We start from the raw sequence: 23,540 nt of genomic DNA, 5'->3' as shown, positions 1-23,540 counted from the left end.
CGGGGGAGGGAAATGAACTGAATATAAATATACCTGTGGATTATTTTGATAATTAAAGCGATTATATAACCTATAACACATTTTCTCCATAAAATAATCAGATCTTTCCCCAATCATTAATCTTTTAAACAATTAAAAAATTGAAAAGGAAACTTATACTAAGTAGGCTCAAACCAATCTTATAAGTTTAACATGTTAACTTTTCTTAAAGAAGAGAATGAATTAAAAATAAGAAACAAAGCAGAGATTACAAACTCCAGCGCCTTCACGGGCAAAATACATAATGCAAGTCTCAAATGTTAGAAAGGGGTATAGATCACATGTTCCATCTAGAGACATGTACACTTTTCTTTCTGGAACGCTGAACCTGCCAACAACAAAGTGAGTGCGGACAAATTGTGACCAACGGCTGCCTCCACATAACCTGTGATTGATTCCATTTCCACTTTCAAGAGTCAGTGTGTCCCATGCTATCTATATACACTGAGGCTCACACAGGGCATTTTAGATACAGACACCTCCTTGTCAGAGAAAAAGTCAGCTAGCTGAGTAGGAGGGAGGTGGGAAGACAGTGTAGCATCTTCTCTCCTCCCTCTGAGCCTGAGATCTAAAGTTCCAACAGTTAGAGCCAGAATTCATAGTAAAGAGAAATCTGTCTAGAAACCTGCACACCTCAGGTGTATGTCTTATCTATCAGGTAAAGTGATCTGATAAGTCTGATTGAGGGTAAAAATCTTCACAGAAAATAACAGATGTCAACAGAAAATTTTTTTTGATCTTTGGAAAATTAAAAGCATTTATTTATCTTGACTGAAGTACTGGTTACAATGGAGCATACATGTGTCAAAAATAACTTTATATACTTCAGTTTTGCACGTTTCAATGTATATAAATTTTACCTTAATTTTAAAAAGCACTTATTTAACTAAGCCCAGAATACTACACATAAAAAGGAAAAATAAAGAGAATGAAGGATGAAAGAAGTCTACCTTATAGAACATGAACCTTATAGAACCTTATCAACACCTAAATTTCTTTCTGCATCTATAATTGCATATTTTAACGAGCATTTTGAAAAAAAGCATGATATATTTAAAAATGTGTATATTAATTCAAAGATGTATGTGAGTGCCTTGTTTGTGCAGGGAGTTGTGCTAGGTGTTGGAGACACAGTGGTGACACAGACATTCCCCCCCAATAAAGTTCAGTCTAGTGAGGAAACGAGGCACTAAACAGTTGTTAATAATGATAAATGCTACAAAAGGAGTACCGAGTACAGTGAGAGCAGCTGGTGCCAGTGTGCAGTACACAGCATGAGTCAGGGAAAGCTTACCAGAAATTTAAGCTAAGACTTGAAGGATAAGTAGGCAAAAAAATCACATAAAAATCACATAAACATTCTGGAAACATATCCAGACAGCAGACGTGTGAAAATCCCGAGATGAGAGAGAAGGACTTCAGCAGGGCAGTAACATAATCATGTGCTTTAAAGTAATAATTCTAGAGCAATATGAAAAAGAGAATAGAGGGGAGCATAGTGAATACTATATGACTAGTTACTAAGAAATGAAGGTGCTTTGGTCTTAGGTACTGGATATGAAAACAGAGAAATTTCAGGTTCTAGAAATACATGATGTAGGGAGAGAGGGAGAAGAAACTAACAAGAATAATTCCCAGGTTTCTGTCACGATCAGATGGAATGACACTGATTATGAGCTCATTTGGAAACGCCAAGTTTGAAGTACCTCTCAGACAATGAAGGGAGCCACCAACTAGATAAATGAATTTACGAGTCTGAAGCTCAGAGAATGAGGCTGGAGACATAATGTGGGAATCACCTGAACAGAGGCACAACAGAGAGCTAAGGTAAGCAAATAACAGGTACCAGGAGAAGGAAGCCTAGGACTAAGCCCCAAGAATGCCTCTCTTTTAAAGGGCAGAGGAGAAGGAAGAGTGACTGAGAAGAAACAGAAAGGCAGGAGGCATACCAAGGGAGTGTTTGGTCACAGAAATTAAGAACCCAACGTGTTAGAAGACGAAAAGGTAGTCAACTGTGCCAATGCTGCTGGAAAAGTCAAGGAGCATGAGGATTAGCAGTGAGCTTTGCTGTCAGAGATGCGCAGGCGCGGTGATCCTAGTTAAGAGCGAGAATGAATAGAAGAGTTGAGATAGAAGCGTGACTAAAACATATTCAAAATGAATAAAAGATGAGAAAAAAGAGATAGCAAGTGTCAACATTTCCTATGAGACATTTAGCTGTGCATGGCAATGAGAGACCCTGGGAAGCAGTGCAGGGGTCCAACTGAAAATGTAGTGGGATTTTATTTTGAGGATGCCAGTGACCTGAATGTGTCTAATGCTGACGAGTAAGACCAGTAAAAAGGCAGAACCTGAAAATAATTCTGTTTTTTGACAAAGCAGAAAGAAATGAGATTCTTAGCACAAGTGAAGAAATGGCATTTGATAGGTGAGGAAACACTGCCCTCCATTAAAATGGGAGGGAAAAAGAGAAACACAAAAGGGGAGAAAATATAGGGAAACCTGTAGATTCAGAGGCAAGAGATGAACCCAGCTTCCACCTGATGCTTTCTCCTTCTCTCTGAGAGGCAGAGGGCAAGACTGTTTATTAAGAGTAAGGGGACCAGCAGGATAGCTGGAGGTTTGAAGAGAAATAACTCTTTCAAAGTGGCGGAATGAGCTGAATAGAGAAGAGTGAGACTACTGAGCAGTGTGGAGGGCTGACTAGAGGTTTGTGAAAATGCCACAAATAGTGGCACTGAGCTACCCTGTGTGAGGTTTCCCAAGTGGGCTTTCTACCAGCAGAAGCCCAGGAAAGGCAAGTTGCTGGGTTTATCTAGGGTTGTGGTACTACCAGCTGGGTTTGATGAAAAGATGATGGAAAATATTAATACTAGTTAATTTTTACTGAGCACATTACTATAGTCCAGGCCATACAGGTGCTTCATATGAAAGGCTCCTTTAAGCCTCATGGCCACTCTACCCAATTAGCACAATATTATTTTCATTTTATAAATGAGGAAGCTGAGGAATGATATGGTCACGTAACAGCCAGGATTCAAGGTCTGAGATTTCATTTGCCCCCCAACCAACAAAAAAAGTGGTATGTGTGTGTGCTGAAATAAAACAGAAATTTAAAAAATCGCATGGTATAAAAAGTATATAAATAATTTTAAAATACTCCTTTTATCAACAGAGTGATGGACCATGAAATCACAAGTAATTTTCTATCTCAGTGTTTGTATTTAAAGACTCACCAAATCCAAAACTTAAGGAGGACAGCAGTAAGTTAACTTATTTCACATTTAAATCCCAGACAATATATGTTTTCACATGCTATCACATTTACCTCAAAATGTCAACATAAAATGAATCTATACCCTGAAGAGGAAAATGAGGTTCAGAAAGGCTAAATAACTTGTTAAGTGTTTTATCAAAACCCTGAAAAATGAAGTAGCTTCTCCTTGACCCTCTTGCCACTAAGCCCTATAAAACCTGGGGTAATAGGCCTGATTGAATTCACTCAGCAGAACAAAAAACTTTACAGCTGTTTGCTCTCATTGGAAATTCTTTCCAAACACTGCTTTATTCTACCAAGTAAAAGAAACCAGGACACGCTCTCACCATTACACTAATAATCAAAACTAAAGAAACTGAAAATAAAAATTCGAAAAGCAGAGAGTAAAATCTTAGAAGAAAATCATTACGTCCAATTCTCAAACATAAACAATGAAGTACGTTACTGGGCTTGATGATTTTGCAGACACAATAATTAAGCTTGACGAATCTTAATAATCATTCTAAAGTTAAAAAAACCTGAGAGTTTAATCTCCTTGAAAGCTATTAAACAGCCTACCTCAGGTCCATGTTTTCCAAATTGTTTTAATGAACAAGATATTTTTCTTGAATGATAATAAAACAGTAATACTAGGTGAAAAAGGCAATACATATCTGAAGAATTTATATATACACTGCAAGGACTTACAGTCCTTGTAAGACTGGGAGAGATTTATCATTAGGAGTGGTAGATGGCAGCTATTACAAAAATATTTGTATTAATATGACATCCCCTGTAACTGAGGATATAAGGACATTAGGGTTTAAAAACTTGCAAGAGAATGAATATTTCATCTCTCATGTTTTCACTCAATCACCCTTACTCAAGAAGAGACAGACTTTTCAGTATTTCACATATTGAAGCATAAGTGCTAGATATTTAGAAAAATATTAAATCTTTCCCTTTCAGTTTTCCATTCTAATCATTAAGTATAGGAGCAACTAAGATTTTACTCATATAAGCTAAGGTTGGCCCTTATGAAGGAAATAGTATTTTAAAAAAAAAGAAAAGAAAAAAGCTTTCCACACTGAGTTGTACCATCCAAATAAATGTGACAGAAAAAAGACAGTGTTTTGAAATGCTTAACTTAAAGGAAAAACAACAAAGCTCTACTTACCATATACATTAGTATGTCTCTAATCATCACCATAGCTGTCTGATGATCGTTCCAAGCTTGATTTAGTGTTTGAAGAAAGTTGTTATTCAATGAATTTAGTACATCTTCTCGCACCTAGTAACAGAAAACTTCATTAGTTTCTTTATACACAAGCACGCGCGCACTCATATGTATACATGCACATATCTGTTCAACAAAATAATGAAGTGGAATCTTCGATTTTAGAACAAAGAAACATGTTACAGACCAGTAGAAATATTTTAAGCTATAATACAACCTATATACAGATAACTAACAAATGTGTTTTGTATAGTCCAGACCCTTCTCTTGACCTCCAGAATCATAAAGCAACCTCTTGGGCATTTCTCAACCCGCCAATGACTTAACCTCACTGTCAGCATAAAATCCTAAATACTTTATAAAGGAACCACAAAGGCCCCACAGAACTGGCCCCAGGCTATTGCTCCAATTAAATTTCCTACTACGCTTCCCCTCCCCCATCTTTGAAGAATGGTCGAAAACACTGATTTTGGAGTCAAACTACCTGGGCTTGAATCCCAGCTCGCTGACTAGCTGTGCAACCTTGGGTAAAGTATTTAATCTCTGTGCTTCAGTTTCCTCAAATCTGAAATAGTATCCATTTTATAGGATGGTTTTAAGGACTGAATTACCACTAGTAATACAGGTAGAACAGTGTCTGGCACTCAGTAAACACTCAGTGAGCATAAACCATTAACTTAATGCACTACAGCTACCATGGAGCTGCATACAGCAAATGTGCTCTGCCATCTCCTCTGTGCTGGTTCACATACCTCACTCTCTGCCTTTTTTTCTGCACAAGTTTCACCTCCACAAAAAGGTCTTCCCTGACATCCTATTTCAATAACGTCTATCTCTATTCCTTTACCCTACACTTTATTTTGCCTCAAGTACTCATCACTAATTACTAGTATATTACATATTTATGTTTATTATTTCTCCTACTAAAATGTAAGCTCCACGGTAGCAGGGAGTCTGTCTTTTCCATGTGTACCTTCCACATCTAGAACAGTGCCTGGCATATAAAAGACCCTTTATTTCATCCCCACCCTCCAATACCATGATCCACGTCCAACAAGGTAAGCTCTTTCAGGATATCTGCCTTTGCACATGAAGTTCCTTTCAGTCTGAAATGCCTTCCTAATGCAATCCTGGTAAGAATTCAGGAATTTCACAGTCCACAAGCATACTGACACCTTCTCCAATATGAGCTTACTGACCACTACTACTTCCTGCTATGCTATCAGTCCAACTGAAAGGTTATTTGACTAGGAAATAGAATCTAGACTCTGGTTCTAGCTTTGTCATGAAAAAGTAGTGTGTCTGTCCTCCAAGTTCCTACAACACTTTGGGACTATACTGCCAACCTATGCAGTTATTCAAATCCAACCAATCCTCCATGGTCTAGCTCAACTCTCAATAACTCCAGCTTAAAGTGACATCTTCTATCTCTAAACATTCTTTACCATAGAAAATCTGCAGTAGTGGTTCAACTTTTTCAGGTTGGGGAGAATCTGAAGTCATCATGTTCTCTGAGAAACAAATTATTTAATATGTGTGTTGAGATATATAGACACCTGTAAACCCATATTATAGATACATGTAAATAAAATGTCACTGTGTATTAGAACTAGAATAAAGTGGTTCGAAGTGCCAAAGATTAAAAAAAAAAATACACAAAACACATTACTCTCAACCCACAGGAGAGTAAGCTGAAGTTGTGAAAACTATATATTTTCTTATTTATAGAGGAAAAGAAGTCAGTGAGAGATTTTAGTGATGGGACAATAAATCTATTCTACTAAGCATACGGTATGAAAACCACTAGCCTATACCACATAATTCAGAATGTTATTACATAATCTTTTGTTCACAGACTCAGCTCCTTGACTTCAAATATATCACCCAGAGATTACTCCATAAATATGCTGACTACATCAAAAGTGATAAACATCCACGTCAGTTAGTTGACAGTACTGTGTTAAACAAACACTTTCATGCAAAGTGGTAATATACCAATTATTTCAACTCATTAAGTCTACCACTCATCATACGCAAGTTCCAAAGGTAGCTAACGCTAAAAACAAAAACACAGCAAGTTGCAAATGTACCTATTTACAAAATTCTTCAACCTTCATATTCTCTCACTGAACCACTAAACTTTGAGTAGCAATTAAATCAAAATCATGACAATACTAGAGAAACTGTACTACATAACAAAAATTAAATTATATATTCCAAACACCATAATATCTAGGAATTAATTATTTGTAAGGACTTAAGTGAACTTCTATATACCCTCTTTGTTATAAAATCAAGTTATATGTTAACTGTATTAAAGTCACCCTGATTTTGGAATGCAAGAATATGCTTGGTATATTTGTTGGATAAATGAAAAATTTACCAATTAAATTTTAAAAGTTATAAAATAAGGCATATTTTCTAAAATCAATGATTTATACACTAAAACATAGCAACAAGTGTAAGATACCTGCCTTTCAACAAAATTAAAATGCGATCAACTAGCACAATGTGTCATAAATGATAAAATTGCTTTATTTGCATTATACTTCAAAAAATCATGCTGACAAATCAGTAACAGTGAATTTTACTTAGCAGAAAATAAGCTGTTATAAACTGTTAATTTTGTTATATTTATTTTTGAAAGATTACACACACGGACAGGACTGAAAGATGAAAGATAAATACCCTTAGGCACACTTGCTGCAACTATCTCTTAATTATTCAGATCACTTTATGAGCAAAAAACTATTCCTCTAAAACTGCCCCAGAAAAATATCTTCATACTCTGATACATGAAAAGTGAATGCATATTTGTTCAAACATATACAACAAAATGGTAGGAATGAGGTGAAAATTCAATCTTTATGAAGATCAAAACAGGCTTTTCAAAAGAAGATTAAGTTGGCATATAAAGCAAAATACACATAAAGTGAAAAAAAGATTTAACCTTTATTTTACAAATTATTAACATAACAATACAGAAAACTTGAAATAGAAAGTGGGAACTGTGTGTTGTAACATGATTAATCTTTGCACCAGCAAAGGCAACCCTGATGTAGAGGTGGTACCAGAACCAAATGGACCTGCAGATCAAGTACGACCAGCATCATTACTTGAGAAAATCTACACGAAGATTACCCAGATAAAGAACTGGAATTTGAAGAGTGAAACGATGAAGAACCATGGAAGTTGAGAGCAGGATGGACCAGCTGTGACAAAGAGGATAAACGAGTAGCTGAAAACTGATGGCTATGCAAGACATCTAGCCTTGCAAAGGATAAAGCAAGACACGGTAATTTAAAACAGTAGATCACAAACTTGGCAAAGAAATAGAATCCCATGGAGACTAATAGATTTCAATCAAGAGAATGAGAAGACACAGAATGGGAGAAAATATTAACAAAAGACACACACATCTGAAAAAGGACTGTAATCCAAAATACACAAAGAATTCATAAAACTCGACAATAAGAAAACAAACAACCCAATTTTAAAAACTGGCAAAAGACCTGGACACCTCACCAAAACGATACCCAGATGGCAAATAAGCATATAAAAAGATGTTCAACATCTGACCGGTAAGGAACTGCAAATTAAAATAACAATGGGATACCACTACACATCTATTAGAATGGCCAAAACCCAAAACGACATCACCAAATCTGGTGAGGATGCAGAGCGAGAGGCACTCTCAATCAGTGTTGGTAGGAATGCAAAATGGTAACAGTCACTTTGGAAGAGAGTTTGGCAGCTTCTTACAAAACCAGACATACTCTTACTATATGATACAGAAAATTATGCACCCTGGAATAAATACCAAAGGAGTTGACAATTTATGTCCACATAAAACCCCCCACACTGATGTTTACAGCAGCTTTATTCATAACTGCCAAAACTTAGAAGCAACCAAGATGTCCCTCAGTAGCTGAATAAATAAACTGTGGTACATCCAGACAGTGGAGTATCATTCAGCACTAAAAAGAAATAAGCTATCAAGCCATGAAAAGACACACAGGAACCTTAAGTACATAGTACGAAATGAAAGAAGACAATCTGAAAAGGCTACGTACCATATGATTCCAACCATATGACATTCTTGAAAAGGAAAAACTAAAGAAACTGTAAAAAAGATCAGTGGTTGCTAGGGATTAGGGTGGAACAGAAATGAACAGGCAGAGCACAGGATTTTTACGGCAGTGAAAATATTCTGTATGGTACTATAATAGTATTTCATTACACATTTGTCAAAATGCATAGAATAAACACCACCAAGAATGACCCTCTAGGGCTTCCCTGGTGGCACAGTGGTTGAGAGTCCGCCTGCCGATGCAGGGGACACGGGTTCGTGCCCCGGTCCGGGAAGATCCCACATGCCGCGGAGCGGCTGGGCCCGTGAGCCATGGCCGCTGAGCCTGCACGTCCGGAGCCTGTGCTCCACAATGGGAGAGGCCACAACAATGAGAGGCCCGTGTACCACGCAAAAAAAAAAAAAAAGAAAGAATTACCCTCTAATGTAAACTATGGACTTTGGGTGATAATGGTATGTCAGTGTAGGTTCATTATTTTAACAAATGTGCCACTCTGGTATGGGATGCTTATAGTAGGGGAGGCTGTACATGTGTCAGGGGGCATATAGGAAATCTCTGTACCTTCTGCTCAATTTTGCTGTGAATCAAAAACTGCTCTAAAAATAAAGTCTATTAAAAAAAAATTGGGGGGGCCCACCAATTTACTGATCTAAAAATCACTGATCAAAAGAAAGAGAATCTGGGTATTTTTCTTTTTAAAGCTACCCCAATGATTCTGATACAATAGCCAGGATTAGGAAACCACTGACTTAAAAGAGCCACACTAGCCATTTCTGTTCCTTCCCTTTGCAGAATTTCCTCAATATGAATATTTTTTATATAGTTATAATAATAATCATACTGATGTGGTTCTGAGTCCTGATATTTTTAAGCCATCCATTAACATTCAACAGTAAACTTTACTTTAGGAGAAAAGTTTCTAGCTATATCATTTCATTTCCAAAGCACTGTAATAATTCCAAGAAAAAGGGTATAGCAGAATGAAATGTAAGAAAAATACAATGTCATCTGAGATTTAAGCAATTTCCAACCTAACACCAAAAGCATGAGCTACAAAAGAAAAAAATGATAAACTGGACTCCATCAAAATTAAAAGTTTTTGTTCTGCAGGTACTGTTAAAACAATAAAAAGACAAACTAAAGACTGGGAGAAAATATTAAATGACTTGTACCCAGAATAAAAACAAACAAACAAACAAAAACCTCTCACAACTCAGTAAAGAAAGCAAACAACAGAATTTTAAAATGGGCAAAAGACTCGAACAAATTCTACACATGAAAAGATGTTCACCAACATCAGCCATTAAGGAAATGCAAATTAAAACCCTGATGAGACACCACTACACACGCCCATTAGAATGGCTAAAATAAAATATACTGACAATACCAAGTGCTGACAAAGATTCTGAACAACTAGAACTCTCATACATTGCTGGTGGGAATGCAAAATGGTACAGCCCTACCAGAAAACAGTTTGGCAGTATGTTATGAACACTTACACGTGACCCAGCAATCCCACTCCTAGGAATTTATCCTAGAGAAATGAAAACTTATATTCACACAAAAAGCTGTACACAAATGTTCATAGCAACTCTATTCATAATCAGAAGAAACTGTATACAACCCAAATGTCTTGCAACAAGTAAACAGGTAAATGGATAAGCAAACTGATACATTTATATAGAAGAATATCACTCAGCAATAACAAGGAACAAACTATTGATATATACAACAGATTGGCTCAATTGCAAAATAATTATGTGAATGAAAGAAGTTAGTCTCAAAGGCTACAAACTGTATGATTCCACTTATAGGACATTCTTGAGAAAACAAAACTATAGTGACAGAAGAGATCAGTGATTGCCAGGTATTAGGGGTAGGAGAAGGATGTCACTATAAAGGGAAAACAAATTTTCTGGGGTGAAGGATGTTCTATATTGACTGTGATAGCAGTTACATAAATCTATAAATGGGCTAAAATTCACAGAACTGTACATGAAAATAAAAGGCTAATTTTATTGTATATTGACTTTTTAAAACTTGCAGTAATTATGATTCTCAAAATTGGGTCCTGTTTTATTATCATATTATAAATGTAAGCTATGATGCCACAATCTTTATTCATAAAAGCAACTTGAATGCCAAACAATGAAGAATTGTTAATTATTTTGAGTATACCAACGTTACAAAGGCCTCTGCTATAGTTCAAATTGACAATACCACATCCTCCATTTCTGTGAATAGAGCTTTCCCTGTCCTTTTTATTACACACTTAGCAAAGATTAAAGGAGATTACTAAATAAAAAAAAAAAACCCACTTTTATTTTTCAATGTTGTATCAATAACAACACCTGTTCACTGATAAATTAACATCCAAGTTGCAAGAAATACATCCTCAAATCAATCAAATTACTGGCAAAGGGAGGGGGAGAAGGATGGAAAAGGGGATGACAGGAAGGCCAGCAGGCATGAGCATGACTGGGAGCTACAAGGACTGACAAGGAGGCTGACCTTGGGGCAGCAGCTCCTGGCTGGATGGAGAGTTGAAGGATATTAATAATCTACACAGTATCCCCCCACCCTCTAACATACACACATTTATTTTTAATCATTAATTAAAATTTTTTCACCTAAATTTAAATGCCTGGGGCAAAGTCCCAGCAAGCCAATCCTAATATCTAGGTAACACAAAGAAATTTATCAGCTAAAACTAATTATAAAGATTTTAATTCTAAAGTTTACTGAAACCAGAACTGAGCCATATAATTAATGATGGTATGGACTACTGAAAAGGACTTCCTTCTTAGAAAGTCTTAAAACTCAGCACAATACTTAATTCCAACACAGATAAATCTCTGTAAATACAGATATTTGTATTTAGCATTATTTTGCACTGAAATATATATACCATGTATTAAAAACATAAAATGGTGCATAATGCTAAAAAAAGAACATTTAAAAGTATCACAGAGATACTACTGATATAATGTTAAGAGGTGCAACCTCTTAGAAATCTGTAGTACTGTAATGTTCACTCAGGAGCTAAAACAATCAAATTACTATTTGCAAATGGACTTGAGGACACGGGAGGGGGAAGGGTAAGCTGGGACGAAGTGCGAGAGTGGCATGGACATATACACACTACCAAATGTAAAATAGATAGCTAGTGGGAAGCAGCCGCATAGCACAGGGAGATCAGCTCGGTGCTTTGTGACCACCTAGAGGGGTGGGATAGAGAGGGTGGGAGGGAGACACAAGAGGGAGGAGATATGGGGATATACGAATATGGATAGCTGATTTCCCTTTGTTATAAAGCAGAAACTAACACACCATTGTAAAGCAATTATACTCCAATAAAGACGTTAAAAAAAATTAGTATTTGCAGACAGTTACCAAGGGCAGTTACTAATCAGAACTTTTGACTTTGACTTTGACCTATACAGTCTGCAGCTCCTCTTCCCTGTAATATGGCTGGGGTTGATTAGATCAATGGCACTCATGCAATGCTCCACTAAGATGTCTCAGTACCACTCCAGGGTGGGCACTGTTTCCCCTGATTAAATATGATTTATATTGGTTTTGTGTGATTTTAAAAGTGGGGTTTTCCACTATTTTAAAAATACAGGCACACCTCGAAGATGTCGTGGGTTTGGTTCCAAACCACTGCAATAACGTGAATATCACAATAAAGCAAGTCACATGAATTTTTCGGTTTCCTAGTGCATATAAAAGTTATGTTTACATTATACAGTAGTCTATTAAGTGTGCAACAGACTAAATAAATGTCTAAATAAATAATGTGCATATCTTAATTTAAAAATACTTCGTTGCTAAGAAATGCTAACCATCGCCTGAGCCTCCAGGGAGTCGTAATCTTTTGCTGGTGGAAGATCTCGCCTTGGTATTGACGGCTGCTGACTGATCAGGGTGGTGGTTTTGCTGAAGGCTGGCGGGGGCGGCCGTGGCAATTTCTTGAAATAAGATGACAATGAAGCTGCTGCATCAATCGACTCTTCCTTGTTTCAAGAATGATTTCTCTGTAGCATGCAATGCTTTTTCACAGCATTTTACCAACAGTAGAACTTCTTTCAAAAGTGGAGTCAGGGGCTTCCCTGGTGGCGCAGTGGTTGAGAGTCTGCCTGCCGATGCAGGGGACACGGGTTCGTGCCCCAGTCCGGGAAGATCCCACATGCCGCGGAGCGGCTGGGCCCCGTGAGCCATGGCCGCTGAGCCTGCACATCCGGAGCCTGTGCTCCGCAGTGGGAGAGGCCACAACAGTGAGAGGCCCGCGTACCGCAAAAAAAAAAAAAAAAGTGGAGTCAGTCCTTTCAAACCCTGCTACTACTTTATCAACTAAGTTTACATAATACTCTAAATCCTTTGTTATCACATTAACAACCTTCACAGCATCTTTACCAGGAGTACATTCCATCTTAAGAAACCACTTTTCAGGTTCCACTTCTAATTTTAGTTCTTCTGCAACTTCCACCACATCTGAAGTTACCTCTTCCACCCTTTGAGCCCCTCAAAGTCATCCGTGAGGGCTGGAATCAACTTCTTCCAAAGTCCTGTTAGTATTGATATTTTGACTTCTTTCCACAAATCATGAATGCTCTTAATGACATCTAGAATGGTGAATCCTTTGCAGGAGGTTTTCATTTGACTTTGCCCAGATCCATCAGAAAAATCACTATCCATGACAGCTATAGCCTTATGAAATGTATTTCTTAAATAAACAGACTTGAAAGTTGAAATTACTCCTTGGATCCATGGACTGTAGAATGGATGTTGTGTTAGCAGGCATGAAAACAACATTAATCGTCTATAGATCACCATCAGAGCTCTTGGGTGACCAGGTGCACTGTCAAAGAATAATACTTTGAAAGGAATCTTTCTTTTCTGAGCAGTAGGTCTCAACAGTGGGTTTAAAATATTCAGTAAACCATGTTGTAAACAGACATGCTGACATCCAAGCTGTGTTGTTCCATTTATAGAGCACCGGCAGAGTAGGTTTAGCATAGTTCTTAAGGGGCTTAGGGTTTTCAGAATGGTAAATGAGTGCTGGCTTCAACTTAAAGTCACCAGCTGCATTAACCCCTAACAAGAGTCAGCCTATCTTTTGAAACTTTGAAGATAGGCACTGACTTCTCCTCTCTAGCTATGGAAGTCCTAGATGACATGTTCTTCAAATAGAAAGCTGTTTTGTCTACACTGAAAATCTTCTGGATTACTTGATAGTCTGTACATCAGCACTTGCTGCTTCACCTTGCACTTGTATGTTACGGAGACAGCTCCCTTCTGTAAACCTCCAAACCCATCTCTGCTGGCCTTCAACTTTTCTTCTGCAGCTTCCTCACCTCTCGCAGCCTTCACAGAACTGAAGAGAGTTAGAGCCTTGCTCAGGATTAGGCTTTGGTTTAGAGGAATACTATTGTTCCTGGTGTGATCTTCGATCCAGACCACTCAAACATTCTCCGTATCAGCAATAAGGCTATTTCACTTTCTTATCATTCGTGTGTTCACTGGAGAAGCACTTTTAATTTCCTTCAAGAACTTTTCCTTTGCATCTACAACTTGGCTGTTTGGTACAAGAGGCCTAGCTTTCAGCCTATTTCAACTTTCAACATGCCTTCATCACTAAAGCTTAATCACTTCTAGCTTTTGATTTAAAGTGAGACGCGCCATTCTTCCTTTCACTTGAATACTTGAGGCCATTATTAGGGTTATTAATTTGCCTAATTTCAATATTGTTACGTCTCAGGGAATAGAGGCCCAAGGAGAGGGAAAGAGACAGGGGAGCAGCTGGTCAGTGGAGCAGTCAGAACACACACAACATTTATTAAGTAAGTTCGCCATATTATTTGGGCACAGTTTGTGCCTCCCACCCCAAAACTATAACAGCAACATCAAAGATCACGGATCACAGATCACCATGACAAATATAATAATAATGAAAAGCTTGAAATACTGCAAGAATTACCAAAATGTGACAGACACGTGAAGTGAGCAAATGCTGTTGAAAAAGTGGTGCCTGACCTACTTGCTCAACAGGGGGTTACCACAAACCTTCAATTTGTGGAAAAAAAAAAAAGATGAAGTTATCTGCTAAGTGCAGTAAAGCTAAACACAACAAGGTGTGCCTGTAACTGAGACAGCCACTGGATACTTGCTAAGTATCGTTCTTGGCTCTAAATTCTAAAACATACTGCTTGTCGCACCTGATGAAACCAGAGTATTTACATAAATATGCAACATTTACCATGATCAGAAATAGCATATAAGTTCTCACAACATTTGAATTTTTCAGAGCCCTGCGTATGTGATCTGGGGGCTTGTCACTTTACAAATTTTACCAGTTATATAAACCCTGTTTTTCCTAGAAATGCCATTAAAGAATAATTCCTGAAGATCTCAAAATATTTTTCACTTCATCACACCAAAGTGATGTGACATAAACCTATCAATAAAAGTGGCTTACTGTATAAGTAAATCTCAATGGAAGCCAAGCCATGGAGTGTAGACGGTATGTCTCCTAATCTGACACATCCTTTGAAAAAAGCTCCACAGCTCTTCCCGTTATGCCGAGAATTCTTGATTTAAAAGATTACATGGTGAACAGTGGCAGCACAGGAATACAGATGCTAAAAAGCCCATCTGCCTGATTCAATTCACAGACACACATTTAGTAGATGTGTGACCCTGAGCAACTTACTTAATTTCTTTATGTATCAGTTTTTATAAAAACAGAAATAGCACCTACTTCAAGGAGCTGCTGTGTGGATAAAATCAGTATACACAAAATACTTAGAACAGTGCCTAGCGCACAGTAAATGCTATATAAGCATTTGCTTCTATTATAATATTACTTGTATTACATATTCTTAAAATTATTCATATACGTATTTGAATCTTGCTACTCAGAGTGTGGTATGCACAGAGCAGAATCATGGTCAATATCATCATCATCATCATCACTGGTGAGCTGGACCCACTGAATCATAATCTGCATTTTAACAAGATACTCAGAAAATTCATAAGTGCCTTAAATTTTCTGAAACAAGCAACATAAATAAAACACGTATACCTATATATTCACATATTTTATACAGTATTTTCTAAACTCTCAATTTCCACTTGATTCTTGCTTTCCTTCCTCTAAAGAACAGAAATTTCTCCACAACTAGAAGGAATTCTTTTACTTCATACTTTGAGAAGTTCGTAATGGAGCCAACCTCCATTAAGTTTGGTGAATAGATGTTGCTATCTCGTAATACATATGACAACCTTAAGATTTTTGTATTTCAAAGCAAACTCCTACTAAAGATGAGGAGAGCTAACCTTAACTTTTGTAGATATTTTAAACTTTCTAAGAATTCACTAATGACAAGAGATTCCTGAATGGAATAAAATTCACTGCCCTCTTGATATTTTCTACACTGACAGTACTGTTTTCATTATTTTCACTAATTTTTAGAATAAAGGTGGCCACCTTGATCAAAGGAATCATACCAGTATCATTAACAAAACTAAAGATAGCCACTACAGGGAAAACGTTTTTCTTGACTGCTGTCAGAAGATTCTTCTATAAATAAGTTTACTAATGTATACATAGTTAGTGACATAAGTTTAAGAATTTCACAAAGTGTCCAAAACGAAGCTCTTAATTCAAAAGGATACATAAACATCTTTCCCTGAACTGACAATTCAAATATTTAATGATTACTTCCAAAAAGTGAAGCAGGGTGCTAGGCACCATGGAGAATACAAAATGCAGTCACTTTACAATCTCTATAAATACAGGAGGGTAGGAAACAGGAGCCTAATATTAGCATTCATATGGCCTCAATACAAAGTGAAATCCAATGAATAGTACTAAAGAAGTTGTGAGGTCCAAAGCAAGGGCACATGATGGCAATTAGAACAATGGATTTTCATAGTTTCACAAAGAAAATTTGCTACATGTTGAAGAAAATAAAAAAATCCAAATTTGGGATTTTAAAAAATACATTCTTAGTTCAAATATTCTTTTGAACTTCTTAAAAAAGTAACACAACTTGGAAAATCGGGATTTAAGGACAAAGTAGTATCATGAAAAATGGTAGCTTTTTACCTAATGGTTGGAAAGGAAAACAGAAATAAAAAAGCAGTATACCATAGAAGGACAATATGCTTATCATTTGTAAAGTACTTCATTCCCAATGGTTAAGACAATAAGATATACATTAAAAGCATCAAGTACATTATAGCATTAATACCATAGTTAAACTCTGAACAACAGGGACACTGAAATAATAAACAGTAAAATATATACAAAGCACGGCAATATGGCAACTAGTCTTTTTGTTCTCCTGAATACCATGGAGGAAAAAAACACAGTTCCACAAGATCACACAATCTGGTTCCCAGCAGACAGACAGACTCCAGCCTCAAGAAATCAGAGGTATACAGCCCCAAAACTACACTGTGCTTTTACATGGTGAAACACACTCTGCTTAAAGTGGTTAGATTCAGGAGTAATTAACTTGGGTAGGTAGAAGTATTACCCCACATACAGAAGACAAAACAGATCTCTGCAGTTCATGGATACAAACCATGATGGTTTCCATTTGACTGTTAGTATTATTCTTAGAGATTCATTTCAATAGACAATTACGGAGAGCAAATATGAAGAGCAGGAGACACAAAAAATGAATGAAACAGGTCTTAGCTTAATAAATATTAAAAGAACATCACTAGAAACTACAATAGAGAGCAGTACCTGCCCTCACAGTGCTTACTGTCTATTCCACAATTTAAGTGGGAATAGCTGGTATTTAACATGGGTGAACTTGCTAAATAACACTCTAAACTTGGCTCTTCCCCAACATCATTTCTCTTTCAATCTTTTCAAAGTAGAAACTACTCAATTTCCTATGCCCCTCATATTCTATGATTGGTATCTTTCTGACTCTCTAACAGCCCATTTTCCTCACCTTATCCCTAATAATCTTTCTCTTTTGCGATTATCCTATTTATATTCAAGTCACTCTTCCAAATCATATTTCTTAAGGGTTTGTATACCTAGCTGAGAGCCTTCGTCTTCTTTCTGACTCCTGTCATCACCCTAAGCTGATCCAATATTCAATGTAATGGGTTCTTAGTTTCTTCCAACAACTTTAAATTAGGAAAAAGGACAAGACAAGATGGCAGGAGAATGAAAGATAAGTAGCAAAGAAGCACTGAAAATGGCACTCCTACTAAACCTTTTACTCCATCTTTTCTATTTCAATCTGTCTATTTTTAAAAATTAAAACCCAACAGCTCCTACCACCCACAGAATAAAAGCCTAATGCCCTACAATGTTAGTCCAACTAACTTTACCATTCTCGTTTCCTACAAATGCATGTGAAGTCCTTTATGTTCCATTTACACTTATACTGGTCCACCAGACAATGCTCAAACCTAGCTGCCTTTTTTACTCATGCCATTTTCCTTACTGAGACTATCTTTTGCCTTTGTTTACATGATGAATCTTTCATAATCCTTTAAGGCTCATCAAGTGACCTCCTCTTTCTACTTTGTCCTGAATTCTGCAGGCAAAGTAATTCCCCTTCAAATCTGATTCCCTCACTAAAATTGGGAGGTTTCTTGCTGAGAGGCATGGTGTCTTAATTATTTTTTGGTGGATAAAACACAGGAGAGACTCAGTATCTGTGGGCCTCTAAAGTGAATCTGTCTTTGCTAATGAAAATCTTAGTCCTTAGTGTTTCTATCAATGTCCTTCGTAATTAACTGCAATCACTGTATTTACGTTGTGTTGTACATAAATGCCATTTTAAAAGTCTCTACATTCATTCACATTTGCCTAGAAATAAAGGAAAAGCACTAAAAAAGCTAAAGCTAAATCTGTTTAAATAACTGGCCTACAAAATAGTCCAGCGCTTACCATAAAATTACCAACTTCATTCCCTCAGGCAATTAGTACTACTACATAAACATCTAAATATAACTATGAATAAACATAATACTTAAAACTCTGGTTCTTCCCATTCTCCCTCTAAAAATGGGGAGAAAAATTAACATACTGTAAACAAGTAGTTTACATAGAAACATCATTTTCAGCAAATGTGACCCTACATACAAAATACAAATGGTAGGATGTTATTCTACAAGGAGACTTTACAAAAAATTACTCAACAAGAAAGTCACTTAAAAATTGAAATTCCCCTTCAAGGCTTCATTTTTCCTACCTGGAAAGCAAAGTGCTGAGAACTGATCAGGATTACAAGGCACAGATTCAAGTATGTAAGTCCGTAATGTAAGTTCCAGAAAGACAGGGATCTTTGATATAACACAAATGCTTATTAGCCTAGTGCCTGGCACGTAACAGGTCCTCAATAGGCAGTTTTCTGAATGAACGTAAAGCGAGGAGGATGAAGCTCCTCTTATTCTGCCTTCCTCACATTTAAAGTAAGCTGTTATTTGAAGAACAAGATGAAAAGAAAGACTTTGAAAACCACTGGAATAAATATTCTTTTTAGCAATAATAAACTACTAGAGTACTACTAGAGTTAAGAAGTCAACTAGAGTTGACTCTAGTACTACTAGAGTTAAGGAGTACTACTAGAATTAAGAAGTCAACATCTTTTTTGTCCAGCTATTTTTCTAAGAGGAGAACAAACTTTCAAAGTACAGGAATTAGCTTTTATAAGCTCACTTACGAGACTCCACATTATTTAGTTATTACTATAGACTAATAATTTGAAAGAAAAGGGGAAATTAAGCACCAGTCAAATCTAAGAAAACTGTTAATCATCACAAAATTGGGAAAATAAAGTTCTTGCCACATTAAAACCAAAGAAAGTTTCTCCCCTGACTTTAAGAAACAATTAAAAATGAAAAAACTTCTAAACACATATTATGGCACATGAAAGGACAATGGTAAACTGCAAAAACCATGATTTTCCTAAGTCTTAGTCATTATATAATTTTAAGCCCACTGAGGCTAACAAAACCAATCCCAATCTCCTTTTATACATTAATAAACTGAAGTCCAGAAAAATCTAGTAGTTTGTTCAAGATTGTTAGTGGTAGAATCAGGCCTAAAGCCTACCTTTCCCTACTTTCTATCCGGTACTTCTTCCACTGCATCTACTTCTAACTTCTTTATCATTAAACTCCTATTATTACTTCTATTGATATTATTATTTCTTATTATTATGGAGTACTTAGCGGTGTGTAGAAAAAAAAGACAAGTCCTCCATTACTTTACTATGAGCTTAGAGAATTTCTATTAAGTTTGAATCCCAAATAGGAATCTTCTAAAAGGAAATGACTCCAAAATAACAAACAAAACACTTTAAATATCTGACAATTTGGTCAGTTATATCTCAATAAAGCTGGGGGGAAAAAAACATAAAAAAATATGGCTCCACCCTAACCTAACCCTGCCCTCAAGTAATAGAACTGATCAGCACTATTTTTGAAGATTTTTTTTTTTTTTAATGTGGACCATTTTTAAAGTCTTTATTGAATTTGTTACAATACTGCTTCTGTTTTATGTTTTTTTGGGTTTTGGCCACAAGGTATGTGAGAGCTTAGCTCCCCAACCAGGGATCGAACCCACAACCCTGCACTGGAAGACCAAGTCTTAAGCACCAGACTGCCAGCGAAGTCCCTGATTAGCACTATTTTTGAATTTAAAATTGTCTTTTCACACACACACACGCACGCGCGCGCGCACGCACACACTGTGAAAACCACAACGCTGCTAAATAAAGGTCAAAATTAAATTATTTTATAATTTAAGGTTAGAGCTGAGTCTTAAAGTACCACTAACTCTGGCCATTTTTCTGTCTCCACTGCAATCCTCAATCTACCTGAAATGTTTAAGTTCCTCAGGGTTCAACCTGGGGCCCTCTTCTTTTTTTTTTCCTGTGTGATTTCATCTACTTCCAGGGCTTTAAGTATCATCTATATGCTCACAATTCCCAAATTTACACTTCCAGTCCAAACTTCTCAAGAGAACTAGATTTACATATCTCATTTCATTGGCATCTTAAAATTAACCTGCCAAATGGAGTTTCTTTTTCTACCCCAAATCTATACCAAAAAATGGAAACTCCTAGTTGTTCAAAAGCCAAAATCCTAGAAGTCATCTTGGATTCTTCCCTCTTCCTCATTCCATACAATCAACCAAACCACAGTTAACAAGCTTTCTACATCCAAAATAAATCCTGAATCTGAAAACTTTTCTCTATCCCCAGTGTCACTAGACTGGTATAAATCGCCACTATCATTCATCTGAATTATTGGATTCTTCTATCCTATTGCCCCCACTTCAACTCTTGGGCCCTGTAGCTTATTCACCACATAGCGACCAGAGTAATATTTAAAAAATCTACATCAGATCATATCACTGTCTTGCTTAAAATCTTGAATGGCTACCTACAGTACATACAATAAGTATGACCCCCTTACAGCATGGCTTCAAGGCCTGGCATGATGCAGCTTCTGCTTTTCTCTCCAAACTCATCTTGTTCCATTCTTCCCCGCCAACTCTTAATTCCCTGTTCACGACATGCCCCCGCCCCTCCAAATTTCTCTAGTCCAGGTATTGGCAAAGGAAGTCCTTCTGTCTTTTAAAAATAAAGCTGTATCGAAATACAGCTGTGCCTGTTCATTGTGTGTAGTCTATTGCTGCTCTCGTGCTACAACAGAGGAGTTGAGGAGCTGCGACAGAGAACATATGGCTCAGAAATCTGGAAATATTGGCTATCTGGCACTTTATAGAAAAAATGTTCCATAACCATTCCCTTTTGCCTACAATGCTCTTCAACCCACTTTTCTCATGAGCACCTTCTCATCCTTCAAGTCCCAGTTTAAACACCACCACTTTCTCAAACAACCCTACCCTGGCCTAGGTAGTTGCTCTCATCATTTTTCCCTATCACTGTACCCTGTTTTCTTCATTACTTTTTATAACTAAACACTTGTTTATCTGTTCCATGAATGCAGGGATCAGATGCAACCCATTTACCAATATATTTCTTACACCCGAGCCACAGCCTAGCAAATAATAAATACTTTTGAATGTTAAATTCTGTGATGATAAATCTTATAGGGATACTTTTGAGGCTCTGACAAAATGACCTGTAATTTAAAAATCCTTAAAACTGGAAAGTAGCACAACTTTTCTTCTCCAACATAACCATACTTTTAAAGCTATTTTACTTAGAAGAAAATAATCCCTGTGAATTCTGAAATGTCTTCATATTTACTAAATAAGACAAGAATTTTCTTTTAATGACAAGGCACAAAGGCCACATCACACCCTAAGTTTTGCTTTGCGGTCTTGAGGAATTTACTGAATTCCTTTGGGTCTCAGTTTCTTGGGGAAACATTCTTCTAGAGATAGGAAGAATACACTACTAAGAAAGAGAAACAGCATCTAGCTTTCCTATGCCTGCTTCAATTCTGTAAACTTATTTCCAAAGCCCATTATCAGCTACTTTCATTGCAAAGAACTATCCTCCCATCAGCTGCCCTCTTGTAGTTTATACCACTCTGCTTTACCAAAAATGTTCCTCAAAATGTTCACTATTCTCATCTTGAAATCGGAGTACCAACGAACTCTGATGCCATGAAAAAATTGTATTTCCTCTGAATTCTTCAATGTGAAAAGATAGGTCCTGGCTGTCTATACCACAGCACTAAAAGGTTCACTTCAGTCGAAAATAACTTTGCTTTAAAAAATATATTATTATTACTTAGGCAGTTCAGCTAACTGCTAAAAGCATAGTAAACGAAAAAATGAGGAGTGGACCACATAGGAATGCTTTCAGAACCATAAAAAGGGATATATTCTGTGAGACTGAGACAGTTACTTTGATACCACAGAACCCTAAACCACTCTCTTACCTTCCAGTCAGAAGGTGCAATGTAGAGACAGGCAATATTGATTTCCATGCAAACTATATTTCTGCACATTAGATCAAAAACATCCCTAAGTCCCATCTAGTAAACAAATGGAGACTTCCGACATCAGGGGACAAACATTTTGGTCTACTGTATGATGGCCCTATCAGTTAACAGACTTCCTTTAACAGTGTCCCCTTCAGACAGTACCGTATTTGTATGACTTTTTAAAGTGTCTTATAAGAGTAAAAGTGAAATAAGATCAATGGAAAACACAAAAATGAAAGCATAGATACTAACAGAGGTTCAAAAACTTAATTCAATTTAAATAAAGAAATCAATCATTAGATATGCTGACAATGGTACATCCCCTAGTCAGAAATTGACTAGCTTAAGGTGATCAAATGAGTATTTGTGGAAGAAATAAAAATTAAAGAATATTTTCAGATGCTGTTGATATATCATTAACATCTGTAAGAGAAATAAAAGTTTAGCATATACACTTTGTAATTCTTTAGCATAATCAACTTGAATACATGTTCTCTGGAATATATTATAGGGAAATGCCTATATTTTGAAATGATAGTTAATCTTAGATATGGTACCACTTTAAGAGACTTAACAATATGCTGAAGCTCTTACAGTTACCATGGAGTTATCGTTCACATGACTTCGATTTCTACCTAACCATGTTTCAGAGTCCAAATATCAATCACATCAACACTGACCTCACACTCTGGCTTCCCCTCCACTCTTCACTTTTTGAAAGAGCCGATTCTCAACCAAACCAAATAACTACAAATGTTTTTTCTGCATCTGTGCCCAAGCTGCAAAGCACTGCTTAAAAAAAAAAAAAAAAACACACGATAGATCAGACATTCAGGACAACTCCTACTGAGCTATCTCTTTCCTCACTTGCCAGTTCCCTTAGTATATTCCCCACAGGAGCTACTCCAAGTCTCTTCATCTCATTTTCAGAACTTGCACTGCTTAATTATTAGATTCATGATAGTCTTAGAAC

General features: G+C 36.7%; 1 protein-coding gene across 3 annotated transcripts in view; it reads right to left on the bottom strand.

Annotated features, from left to right (window-relative positions):
- The window catches only part of CUL3 (cullin 3), a 97,222-nt gene that overhangs the window by 49,965 nt on the left and 23,717 nt on the right, over positions 1–23,540 (bottom strand). For all 3 annotated transcript variants that reach the window (XM_019923535.3, XM_019923536.3, XM_019923537.3), the window contains one exon: positions 4,473–4,586. In XM_019923535.3, the coding sequence (XP_019779094.1) occupies positions 4,473–4,586 (114 nt within the window). The remainder of the gene's footprint in view (positions 1–4,472; positions 4,587–23,540) is intronic.

This window comes from Tursiops truncatus, chromosome 7, assembly GCF_011762595.2.
Source record: "Tursiops truncatus isolate mTurTru1 chromosome 7, mTurTru1.mat.Y, whole genome shotgun sequence".
Lineage (NCBI taxonomy): Eukaryota > Metazoa > Chordata > Mammalia > Artiodactyla > Delphinidae > Tursiops > Tursiops truncatus.
This window is presented reverse-complemented; position numbering and strand designations above follow the sequence as displayed.